Here is a 13,063-nt window from a genome sequence, read left to right as displayed (position 1 = left end):
TCTCTTTGGAGTTTGATTAGTTGCCCTATGTGTCTCCTGTTGGTGTTTCAGTTTTCCTTTTAAAGTTGCGAAGATTCTTACCTGTGATGGGCTGGAAATCTGTAGCCTTTCCCCTGGCTATTCTATCAGTGAACACTGGGGACACTCCAAAAACTTCCAAGTACACAAAGTATATTTTGTAGTACATTAACCAAACGTTTGATTATCCTTATTTTAAAATGTTATTTATACAATTAAATTTGCATGGCTCAAATGTCAGGAAAATTGCCCTAGCAGCTGTACAAAAGAAAAACAAGATTTTGTTAACAGGTTTCATTCATTCACAGCTGAGGACATTGAGATGTACTGCAGGTCTGCTATATAATGTGATTGTTTGCAATACCGTGTCATCATAGCACTTGCAGTGTGTTTGTATTATAGGATAATGTTGTTTATTTTAATAGTTATAGCTGGCTCCATTTAAATGATTGATAGTGTTTTGTGCTTTGTGAAATCCTATTCTGTGGAAGCTGACTGTCTTCCTGTTAAGAGACAGTTTTTGCTCAGAGACGACAAGCCGCCTTGTATTTGTGAAGTCGGGCTTATGCAAACATGACTTTGATCCACTCAGGGTAAATCATCTCTGGTATATTAGCATATACATGTGTTTTCATACGACCTGCATCCAGCTGTTCTGGATGTCTCCACTGCATGACTAGCTCCACACATGCTTACATTAGCTCATGATCGTGTGCATACATCCATCACGACAATTTCAAATGTTTATGTAGCTTATAAAACATCCAGAATATGTGCTGCCTCTATGTTTTTTGTTTATTAGCTGTAAAATCAAACATATTTGCCTGTTAAACCATTCTAATTTCTACTAATGAAGTGAGAATGGGCTTTGTTAATGCTGCAAAACACATTACCCTTAGCATTTACTCATATTTTTTTATTTGTTTTGCAATACTAGATTTGACAAATGAAGTCAACTGATTTATCATTTCACAAGTCTTACATTAATATAAAATGCCAGTTTAATTATTCAGCAGCAAATAATTACCCAGTTGGAGATAATGTCTGCAGCATATCACTGTGAAATGAAGAGGTAAATTAACACAAAAATGTAGTGTGTGCAGAATTTATTAGTGACACATTACACCTTTTAATCCTTGTCAAAACCGTTGCCGCCCAATTGAATATTTAATTTAATTTCTGCCAAAGATTTATAATTGATAGACAGTTAGAGGGTTTTCTGATCAGCACGTTGCACATCTTAGCTTGACAAATGAGGGCTGGTGAAGCAAGGTCAAAATGATACACATAATGTGTTTTTTTCTTTTCTTTTAATGATGCATTATAAATATGGAAGCACCTTTGTTCTTTGCTCTGCACAAACTCTTCCTCAGACGAGCAGAGGAAACGGTGGCCTTATCAGTGAAGCATGGCTGCAGCTTTCATGTCATTTACGTCTCATCAGTGCCATTCCTGGTGAGGGATGATACTTGATATTCAGAGGTTAGCTTTGTCTCCTCAAATTAATCAGCTGCTCCTGTTTTCTTGCACAGACGAGAATCACCAGGGAGATCTGGAAATTGTTGGTGTAATGTACAATACCATAACAAAGGCAGCCTCTGAAACACAGTCTCGATGCATGTGTTAAAGGGGATTTTCAGATGTGGGCTTTTGTGATCAATGGGATGTGAAGCACTAGACAGTGGATGTGAGAAGTGCTAGTGTCTCTGTGGCATGATTTGGATGATGAGCAGAACACCAGTGGTCTTTGTCATCAGAAAATGCTGCAGACTATGATTACACCTTCTGTTTACACATCCGTGTGGACATAATGTAAAGGTTGTGGTTGGAAAAATTTAAATGTATTTGTTTGCAACTGAAGATTACATTTTCTCTTGAGGCTCATAGCTTCATCAGATGATCATGGCTTGTATGGCAGCAGGTCTACATTAAAGAGCTCAAGTAGCCCTTAATATGAACCAGCAGCATGTGTACTGATGTATTTATTATTGCTGATGTAACTACTGGTTTATATGCTGTTGTAATCTCTCCTGCCGCACTTGTAGTTATCTCTCTATTTTTCTGATAATGGTGTTTATCAAAATCTCACAAAAGGAACAAACTGTGACTGTCATGCTTTACATTAAACAGAATTGTCAAATAAAACCTTAAACTACTCACTCTAGTTAATTTTATATTTGAGTGTACTTGAAACTAAATTAATTATTTTGTTTCAATAATTAATCAATCATTTTGACTACATTTTCAGAAAATAAGAAGCCAAGGTGACATTTTTGTTATCTCTGGCTTAGTCCAAACAATAGTCCATAACTAAAGATGTTATAGAAGAAAAAAACATAGCAAACAATGCAATAATGATTCACAGGAGCCTTCTACGAAAAGTTTGAGTTTATATACTGTAAGATGGGTTCTTTTTCCAGAGTATTCTTGTGAGGGCAAGCTTTGTGGCGAGAGTCGGTTGTTTTTTTTCTCTTACATCTTGTTGACTTGATTTGTGTTTGTGTTTGACAGATATGGAGCCTGGAGAGCGGATGGCCTCACCATCTTCAGCCCCATTGTCCCTTCACATGGCCTCCTCTTCAGCCAGCTCGTCCCCGGCTCCAACACAGACACCCTCCACCAAATGCTGCACAGCCCCTAACCCTGCAGGCAGTTCCCCTCTCACCACCTGTGGTATGTACACACATACGCGCAGTCGCGCACACACACACACACACAAAAAAAACGTACATATGCCATATGATTACAACATAATTGTTTTGCCGAATGTGTGGTTTATTTTTGATTATTCAACTCACATTTTGGACAAGGTTGAGTTTATTTTAGATGGGTTCAGGCTTAAATGTGTAGAGCTGCAACAACGTAAATAGTTGCCAAAACAGCCTTAAATCCACAAGCTGTTAATAAATGTAAATAAATGCACCATTCTGACTGACTTTGGATTCACTCTGCACTTTATAAGTGCACGTCTGCACAAGCTTTTGAGAGGGAAGAAAAATTAAGGAGAAGCAAATCTATTCAAGGGGGCTGTCCAACTAAATTCTGTTGAAAACACGGAATTAAAACTGTGCAACAATAAGGGGCTTAAGACACCTTCCTCCAGTCTTAACATGTTACAGACAATTTTGATAGGAATGGAAAGGCTGTTGAATTAATGAATGCCAACAATTAAAAAGCTGTGTACTCTCTTGTGGATGTCTTTTGACAACCTTTAGCTCCAGTTTATCCTGTGTGATTTGACATGTCTGTCAGCCTCACACTGTGCATGCAGCCGCCAACATCCTCTTGTTTTCTCTGCATACTAATTGTGGTCAAAGCCATTATGCATTGAGCAGCAGTGATGCATAAGCTGTCAGATTACCCCTGACCACAAAATAATGTGCAAATTTACATACTGTGCTTGGTGTTTTCTTCTCTTTTTTTTCCTTTCCCCTCTCTTTCGTGATAAGATGCTCTAAAAAGTAGTATTTTTTTGTCATGCTATGACAATGAGGAACACATTAGACATTCTTATAAATTATTCATTTACAGGACCCCACACTAAACGTGCACAGAAATTTTCCAGATAATTTATTTTGGCCTGAACACTAAATACTGAAACTACTGTGGCACTGCTGTAGTTGCATCCCTGTTAGGAGTATCAAGTAAATTGAGTTCTTTCAAGAGATTTCTTATCTCCTGTGAGAAGTAGAAGAAAGATATCACACACACTGTGATGCTAACGTCCCTTGGAAAAGAAATATATTCAAGCTTTCACAATTTGAAAAGGTTTGTAATTGGTTTCATTGGGGGAGTTTATCTAAGAAACATTTTATGCGGCATTTCCTCTTGCATTTAACACAGTATCTGATTCCATATTGGTGTATGAGAAGAGTCATGACCTGGTTATTTTAAAGAAGTTGGTGAAAGATTTCACAGTTCCAGCACAGCAGGGATATATTATGAGGCTAGATCCTTGGCAGACTCTTAAATAATAAAATCAGTGTGGTTTTAGAATTTCCAGCTCCACTTTCACATCAATTAAATTGTGGTATCACTGACTTGTGTAAATACACAAATATTTAGAGAAAATTTCACAAATGCTTTTTCACTGAAGTTTGTCAGAATTACTGTTGGGGTGGGGGTGTGGTTGATACACTTTTACAATTACACAGAGTTAATTTGAAGGTGTTGCTATTCTATATGTCAGACAGTGGTACATGGACAATAGTTTTGTTTGTTTGTCTTTCTTTCTTTCTTTCTTTCTTTCTTTCTTTCTTTCTTTCTTTCTTTCTTTCTTTCTTTCTTTCTTTCTTTCTTTCTTTCTTTCTTTCTTTCTTTCTTTCTTTCTTTCTTTCTTTTAATGATTGTACCACCCCCTGAATCCAAATCATTCCCAGAAATGCATTTTCAGACTCCCCAGACAGTGTTTGGTGAGACAGGTTTGAATAGATGAAGTAGATAACTGTGTCCTCATTTTATATCTTATTGTACTTGAATATCTTAATAGAGTGTCTAGATGGACAGATGGCCTATCTAGATAGCAGGAATGATGCATTGATTACTAGATAAAATCCTTTGTTCTCCAGGCCATTTGCTACAGATGACGGGGGATGAATGTTTAAATACATCTGGCAGCGCCAGCGGTTTCCCCTTACTCAACCATCCAGCTTTTGGAATCTACACATCCACTTCAGGCCGGTCTGAGTTCGGAGGCCTTGGTAGTCTTGGTTTGTCTGCCTTGGCTGCTCAGCCCCAATTTGGTACATTTCCAGGTAAGAAGCTCGAGTTGCAATGTTTTTAATTTGACTAATGGAGGTGATGAAAAAGGTCGGCTTCGTGTTGGAGTCAACCATTTTCCAAAGTCAGCAATGCAAAGTGTTGTGGTCTTTCTGAAGTATAATTGAATACAAACACAAATTGCAAAAGGCAGCAGAAAATATACTAATACATTTTGTACACGTAGTACTTCTACTGATGACTAAGCAATTACATGCAACAACATGGTTTACACAGCAATAGAAAGACAAGAGCACCTCAGTTGGTCCTTAATTTGCAGTCACGATCCAAAATGGTAAAGACATTATCTTTTTGTGATGGTTAATAATTGTGTGCATTTTGAATGACAAAATGATGTAAACATTCAGAAAGGTATGGCACCAGGGAAACTATATTGCTCTTGCGAAATGTTCAGCAGATGAGGCAAAACTCCTGCTCTTGAATTCTCTGTGTATCTGTACATAGATAGAGGAGCTATTTTTTGCCTAACTGTACATTATCTCGCTCCCTCCACTCCAGACTGGTGGCGGCCATCTGAAGCACATACCAGAGCAGCAGCAACATTCTTCCCTCCGCTTCTGGGTCTGCATCCTCTATTTGCATCAACCTTCAAGAGCTGTGATCCCACCCACTTACAGTCCCGTACCTCAGGTTAGCCCCCGCTGAACATCATCCGAGCTGTTGTAGTTTGCAGTAAAGCAAAGAGGTTCCACAAAGATGTATTCAATAAATGTTTATTTCCACCATTGTGAAGCAGTAATAAAAACATGCCAACGTGTTTATGTACACAATAATACCACAGCAAAACCGCTGTTAACATTATGAGACTGACCTTGCCTTGCTAAGTGCTGTTGATATGTTGTGAAGTTGTCATTCTTTTTTGTTGCCGTTGTGATGTGTTTGATTCATTCTGCTTGTTCTCACGGGTGTCCATCTGAAGAAATGTACAATGCCAGTTTCTGTAGGTGTGAATGGAACAGTGAACGGTAGGAGTGCTTCCTCTCCTACTGGGAACTCTGCTGCGAACACCAGTTCCTTTCCAGCAATGGGAAACAAGGAGAAATCTAAAGCCAACAGTAGTCGGAGTCAGAAGAGCAGTCAGGTTAGCCAACTACAGCAGAAGACTGCACAGAAAACAAAAGAAAAGGTTAATATTTGGTGTCTCGACCGACATTTACATGAATGCCCATTTCGCTGATCTGTTTGTTCTTATTGAGATATGTGTACTTTATTATTATGATCTAGAAAGCCAGCAAAAGACCACTAGAGACCTCAAGCAGCATGAGTGAAAGCCAATCAGGATCCCTCACCGATAGCTCCAGTGGTGGTGAGGAGAGCAGCAGTGACCCTGATGACATGGAGGAGGAGGAGGAGGAGGAGGAAGAGGAGGACAATGATGAAGATGAGGATGATCAGAGCAATGACAGTGAAGACTCTGATTCCGAGAGTCAAGTTAAATGGAAAGTCAAGGTAAGGTGCGCCTATGCTGAAGGCGCTGTATGCTGTTTGTGTCTTATTATTCAGACAAGTTCTAAAAATCTGATAACATTTTTTGTCTAACATTTTAAGAAGTTATCCATGGACTTAAGCTTTTATTAATTTTATTAATTTCTTCAAAGAATAACGCATTTAGCCTAATGTTTTGTCAAGATTAGTGGCTCACAGATTTGTGAAGAGTGCAAGTTTTCCCCCATAAAACTGCTCTCTGTTAAGTAAATGTTACTTACTGTAGATTGTCAAAAGCAGCTTTAGTCGTGGGTGGCAAACTGGACGAATGTACTAGCTGACAGAGCTGCCACTGTGAGGCTCTCCCAGCAGGAGCTGACGTGACATGCTGTCTTCTCCCTGTTTTCCTCAGCCTCCTACTCAGCGGCTGACACAGAACACTTCTGAGAGTAAAAAGAATAGACCTTGCACCGCGGATGGAAATGCAACTCAAGACGGTCACCGTGATAGTGTTCCTTTGACTTCCTTGTACCGCCTCCAGTCCTCTTGTCAGCCTGCTGGCCGGTCTCAGTCCACGCCACAGTTCCTCCAGAGCTCCAGGACTGTACAGGATGAAGGCCAGCAACACATCAGTGTCATCCAGGCCACAGGGCTGGCAGCCAGCACCAGTCCCTTGTCCTCACCCAATCCCATGTCCTTCTCCAGCTCACCCAAACACTTACCTCCCTCCACTTCACCAAAGCACCTGTCTCATTCATCCTCACCAAAGCATAGCTCCGTCTCCTCTTCTCCTAAACCTCTTGCTCTCTGTTCCCCTTCGAAACTCCTTTCCCTGGGTTCCTCCCCTAAACCCTCATCGCTTTCTTCACCCAAACCTCTCTGCCTCTCTCCTTTATCCAAACCATCAACACTGTTAGCCTCGCAAAAGCCCGCATATAAACAAAAAATGTCGATGCCCTCTCCCAAACGTACACAGCCTGTTGATAGCCTGAAGGAGAGCAGTGGGAACCTGCTTGGAGAAATGTCATTACATCTCAACAGTTTTAAACTGAAACAGGTGAGTTATATTTTCTATTCACTCCTGTATTTTAGCTGATTTTACTTTTTATTTTCTCTAAATTCTACAGAAGGTACAGACAATGAATTCCTGTAAGTCTTTCTCTTTTGCAATAGAAGGAGCTCTGTTTTCACGTATTGTCCATCATTTCTCTGTCATGAAATGAATAAAAATCTGTGGGTTCTTTCAGAAGAGAAGATGAATGCAAACACTATTATCAGGGCTTTTATCATACTACAAAAGAGTCTGACCACCTCATGACTAGAAGTCTCGAAGTGACAAAAAGTGACTAAAGTGACGTTTAGCTCTATTTGGAATACATCTCAAAACTGACAAGCAATTAGCTCTGTGATGCTGTAGGATGTTTGTTATCAGGAGAGGGAAATCTGCCTCTTTTACAAGACTCAGTTATTGTCATCACTCTGAGAAGGAGGGAAAACGTGGCAATCTGCAACAAGAAGGTTTAAATTCATATGATGGTGGTACATTAAATACAGGCTTTTGGATGCCAGAGTATGACAATAGCAACAAATACAAGATGACAGCTAAAGTCGCTCGATGGCACTAAGCCAAACAGTTTGGAAATATTTTTCCACAGCAGCTTTTTTCTCTTCATTGTTGTTGACAGGTTTGAGCCTGCTCTTCATTGTCCCTGCCTCTTATTACACCTTAAATTCCTTCATTCACAGCCCACAGTAATGTAATGTGAGTGACAGTTTGTGTAATTACTTCATTTTTTTTCTTTGTTTCCTTTCATTTTTATTTAGCTCCACCATTCCAAGGATTCTTTCAAGCAGACTTTCTCTCTGCAACCTTCAAGCCAGAACTGGTATAAAAGCTACAAAAATTCAGCATTCTCCTCACCATTGCAGACACCGCCGAAATATTCGTCAGATGTGTTGAGTTGTTATTTGCTGTCTCTCCCACACAGCAGTGACACCAATCTGTTCCTGAACCATCGCCCTAATGGAGCTATCCACAGCGAAGACCAGGATGCCCCTTTGGCTCTCATCTCAAAGCCCCACCACCGGAGCAGCACCCCCAACAGCAAGCCACTTCTGGCCGCTACCAGCCCCTCCTACCCAATGCCCATCAACCTGAGTATTGGCACCAAGGACCCATCAGGCAGCTCTCCTTCCCCATTTAAAACAGCTGCCTTATCAGGGCTTGCTCACGGTACAAGGAAGACCAAAACTGTGAAATCTCTGCATGCAGGAAAGAGAGCACCAATAACCAGCTCATCCTGCTCACCTGTAGACTTGGTCAGAGGCAGTGAGTCTGATATCCACAGCAGCAAGGACTCGGACTCGGACTCTTTAGAAGACGACTTTGACGACGATGATGACGATGATACTGAGGATGAAGATTCTGGCACTAGCCTGTCAGGTTAGATTAAACAGACGTTTCTTTAACAAAGAAATGGCATTCGTGCATATATCAACTGTTAGATAAGGATTCTTTGAGAAATTAGCAGTGCTCTGTGTGGTTTGGTTGTGAGAAGAATGCTAATTAGGATTTATTTCTGCTCTCTCTTTTTCCCCTTGGTCACGCTGGAATTCCCTGCAGAGTCAGAGAGCAATCTGGAGAGCGACTCTGACGGCTCTGACGATGACATGAAAGAGCGCGGTGAGACAGAAGCAGATAGTGACACAGAAAGGACTCCTCTGAAAGCAGCTAAAACAAAGCTGTCTAATCACAAGTCATACTCAAACCTCTCGGCCAACTCCTCCCTGCTTAACCTGCAGATAATCAAGCCTCCTAGTTTACCCAATAGTCTTCTCACCTCCACCCCGCTGACCAGCTCAGGGGCAATGAGTAACCACAGCACCCAATCCCATACATTTGCCACACTACCAGGTAACAAATCCATGTTCTCTAAAGGACCAAATACATCTGTAACGGTCTAAATCTAAAGTTTACTACGATACTTTACTGTGCGGATCAGGCATCAGAAAGGTTTTATTCTCTCAGATAGTAAAGCAGGATCATGCTCAGAGTTAGGATGGTGTTTATTTTCCCCCTTTCTCATCCTCCCTCCCTCTTGGTTACTCAGACTAAAATCATTCTTTGGAAAAGGACATTTATTTTCCAGTGTAAAAACAAGTGTATATACAGTCAGTGTGTGTGTTTTCAACAACTGGCTCTGTGGAAGAAATTTGCTGCGTCATTGTTTTGCTCTCCGGCAGCTTTTGCTTTAATAACCCAGGCTGATGCTTTACACATCTGATACTTGATGAATCATGGAGAAAATTACATTACTAACTGAGTTGGATTCTACTTTTCCACAATGGGAAAGTATTCATTTCCTCCATTCAGTCTTGCTATTGAGTATTAGAATCTTTATGCAGTGAATTACTCTTGATGAACTTAATTTTTACACATTTTTGTATAAATTAAGGAATCTGACCCTTTATATTGCTCTAACAATGCAATACATGTTGTGGCAACAGTTTCCATAAAAGCTGTGATCCTGTGTATTGCATCTCCCTAATGTGTAAAAAGCCGAGAGTATTGTTTGTCTAATATTGTATTTTAATATCCATGTATGTATCTCATTGCTGACCCTGATTTGAGCCTGACTGTCATACTATACTGAACACAGATTCCACTGCGCTGGCTCCTGTTATTTATTTAGTGGTTATGTGGAAATACGTTTGCAATCTCATAGATACAACAAGTATCTAGAGCAGATTGATGCATCTAACAGTCTCATATTGTGGAAGGTTCTGTGTTTTCAGAATGCAGCTCCCTCCCTGTAAACATGCCAAGTTTTTGTAATTGTTCAGGTTGAAGACGCTGAGTCATTTCTCCTGTTTTTCAGGAAGGAGGAGAAGAGTGACAGATGAGAGAGTTCTACGATTGCCTCTTGAGTTCGGGTGAGCTAATGTGCACTACATATTAAAGGAAACAGACAATGAGTGGATGGTCTGACCATGCCCCATTTGTCCTTGCTGTCATACTTGCTGTATTGTTTGTGTTTATGCAATTGGTGTTACAGTTAAATGTCAGCTCACTGAGGGCTGACCAGTAACCTTTTCTAAAAGGTCATCTATGGACAACTTTTCTTTTTGGAGCTGCCTCTCTTTCTCTGGATTTCCCACATGCAACAGACAATTAACTGAGTTTTAGTTGTCTTGCTGTTTTGACACATTTACACCAGTAAAATGACACTAGGCAAAAACAAAAAACAAATCATTCATGCTTGCACAACTTTCCCAGGGTAAATCCTGTAATAGTCTTTACAGAAGAATTACTAGAGTACAGTGACATCTCCATTGGCTGAGTCTGAGCAGACCACAAAAACATCCTTGCCTTCCTGTACAGGGCCTTTTTAAAAAGCCAGTCTTGAGTAGTAAGTCAGAGTGGGCAGGAAATGAAATGAGGCCCAGCATTTCAACACAAGGGGTTAATTGCATCCAGCCTCAACACAGACATGCAACATTAGCAGCTCTCTCCCCACAAATTCTGCAGCCTTGGATCAGAGCGGCCTTTCATCTTCTCAGGATGTTTTTCATCAGCAGGTTCACAGGAAGCAGAGGCCACAAGACTGTATTTCAACCCCTTCTCTGTCTGGGATTACAGCCTCGACATGTCTGTTGTGTATGCTATGGCTGCTCTCCAGTGGAGCTCATGGGGACTGAGGGGTTATCCCACTTGGCCCATGGCCATTTAGAAGTCTGATTACTGCAAGGGTCAGAGACTACACAGGACACAGCTGCACAGACAGTCATTACATCATTTGTCTGCTGAAGGAAACATACTTCAAATAAAGAAGAAAATGAAATCCGAGCTCTTAAGGGATATATTAACCAAACCAGTTGTTACCATGGTGTTTTCATCTTAACATGATCCTTTTTTTTTTTGCAATTTCTTTATTCAGGTGGCAGAGAGAGACCCGGATCAGGTCTGTGGCAGGCCGACTACAAGGGGAGGTGTCTTACTTTGCCCCATGTGGGAAAAAGCTACGTCAGTATCCAGATGTAATGAAGGTGAATCAACAGTTTGTGACTTTATTTTATGGGTAGCACCTGTAGATTTTAAACCTTACATGGTGGCACTAATTGCATCACTGTAGCTTTGTGTAATTGTTCACAGGTGGAAGTTATATACATCTGACCAGTATTAAAACTCAAGGGTTCCTTTTTGTGGTTTAATTAGTATGTTCTTGTTCTTGTGTCTGCAGTACTTACTGCGGAATGGAATAACTGAGATCTCCCGGGATAACTTCAGCTTTAGTACAAAAATTAAAGTTGGTGACTTCTATGAAGCCAGAGAAGGACCAGAGGTAAATGCCACTCTTCTAGGTTTATATTTTGTGTTTCCAATAGCGTAGCCTCCAAAACACAGCTGCTGTTACATGATATTTCATCATGGTGTAGTCATATCTAGAATTCATATTTAGATTATTCACTGAAGAATGATTATACAGACTTTCTGAAAATGCCATTTAAAAATTATAGGTGGGGGAAAAACACCAAATCTGCCATTGGTGTAATGTGATTTACACCTACCTTAAAGCTACAGTATGATGTGTAAATCAGACAGATGAAATAGCAGAATACACGTTATGATATGAAAGTGAAATGGACGTTACAGTATGTGAGTTTAAATACTTGTAGTTGTATCTGTTTAGGAAACATTTCCATTAAAGTCCTTTCAATGACGATTTTAATGTAAAATGAATTTCAAGCAGGAACAATTGCCTGCTTTTGTCTAAACATATAAAAATGCATTCTGTATTGTGTTGTTTATCCTTACATCTCTCAACACATTAGTGCTAAGAAGTTGTGCCTGATGATCCATTAAAGAAAGCAATTACTAGATAGCAGTCAGTTGAGCCATTTTTTCCTTTTGCCTGTTTTAATCTTTCTCCCCTCTTATTTCATTTTATCCAGGGTTTACAGTGGTTCTTGCTGGCTGAGGAGCAGATCACACCCTGTATCATAGCAATGGATGGAAGACGCAGCCGGCGCTTGAAGTCTGAGCACCAATCAACAGCTGATGGCACCGGGGCCCGACAATTGAAGAGTCCTCCTCTAAGTGTTGGTGAAAATAACTTCCAAGATGTCAATAATGCCAAGCTGCTACGCAAACTGGAAGCTCAAGGTCAGCTCACATCTTAGAAATGTTTCAGTGACACCTGTTCAAAGGATAAATCCAGCATAAAACACCAGCATCTATTGATTGTGTTGTATCTGACATTTCCACCTGTGAGTTGTTGTTTACTTGCTAAACTAGGATAATTGGCCACCTGTGCATATGTAATATCACCTCAAGATATTTCCATCTCAGCTACAACAGAGTTTAATTATAAAGCCCTTTTCAACCACCTAACTTATCACCTCAATCCAAGCTGAGCTTCACACTTCACACAAGAACCATCTTAGAAAAAACAATTTTCCAGTAGTCAGTAACATAATGCAACCATTAGACATGTTGCATTTTGAACAAGCCCTTTTGCTCTTACCGTTAAGTACAGTCAAGGCCATTTGGCCATCTTCCCATTGATACAAAGCTCGTAGCATGTTGCCAAAACCCAAGGTGTTTTATCTTGGGTGTCATTTGAAGGATTTAGGTAGTAACCCTGGGTCAAGTTTTCATTAAAATTTTTAATTCAGTCGGGTCTGAGATTTTTTATTTTATATTTTGTGTCATGTTGCAGAAATAGCACGACAGGCAGCTCAGATCAAATTGCTAAGAAAACTTGAGAGGCAGGCCATGGCACAAGCAGCCAAGGAGGCGAAGAAGCAACAAGGTAAACAGACTGCTCTCTAACGCTACATC

General features: G+C 40.3%; 1 protein-coding gene across 2 annotated transcripts in view; it reads left to right on the top strand.

Moving 5' to 3' along the window:
* baz2bb (bromodomain adjacent to zinc finger domain, 2Bb) overlaps positions 1-13,063 on the top strand; it is a 48,311-nt gene that overhangs the window by 22,817 nt on the left and 12,431 nt on the right. Inside the window, exons 3-16 of one of the 2 annotated variants that reach the window (XM_085765608.1) lie at positions 2,530-2,691; positions 4,587-4,772; positions 5,296-5,427; positions 5,733-5,923; positions 6,022-6,246; positions 6,647-7,279; positions 8,047-8,108; positions 8,211-8,665; positions 8,846-9,149; positions 10,081-10,155; positions 11,160-11,268; positions 11,463-11,564; positions 12,175-12,385; positions 12,942-13,034. In XM_085765608.1, the coding sequence (XP_085621734.1) occupies positions 2,532-2,691; positions 4,587-4,772; positions 5,296-5,427; positions 5,733-5,923; positions 6,022-6,246; positions 6,647-7,279; positions 8,047-8,108; positions 8,211-8,665; positions 8,846-9,149; positions 10,081-10,155; positions 11,160-11,268; positions 11,463-11,564; positions 12,175-12,385; positions 12,942-13,034 (2,938 nt within the window). In that variant the 5' untranslated portion in view covers positions 2,530-2,531. Of the gene's footprint in view, positions 1-2,529; positions 2,692-4,586; positions 4,773-5,295; positions 5,428-5,732; positions 5,924-6,021; positions 6,247-6,646; positions 7,280-8,046; positions 8,109-8,210; positions 8,666-8,845; positions 10,156-11,159; positions 11,269-11,462; positions 11,565-12,174; positions 12,386-12,941; positions 13,035-13,063 lie in introns of those variants that run through there. The other variant, XM_085765607.1, reaches the window with a different exon arrangement.

The sequence above is a fragment of the Trachurus japonicus genome, chromosome 21, assembly GCF_045865225.1.
Source record: "Trachurus japonicus isolate A0001 chromosome 21, Traja_1.0".
In the NCBI taxonomy this organism is placed as follows: domain Eukaryota; kingdom Metazoa; phylum Chordata; class Actinopteri; order Carangiformes; family Carangidae; genus Trachurus; species Trachurus japonicus.
The sequence above is the reverse complement of the archived record's forward strand: the minus strand, read 5'-3'. Positions and strand labels throughout refer to the sequence as shown.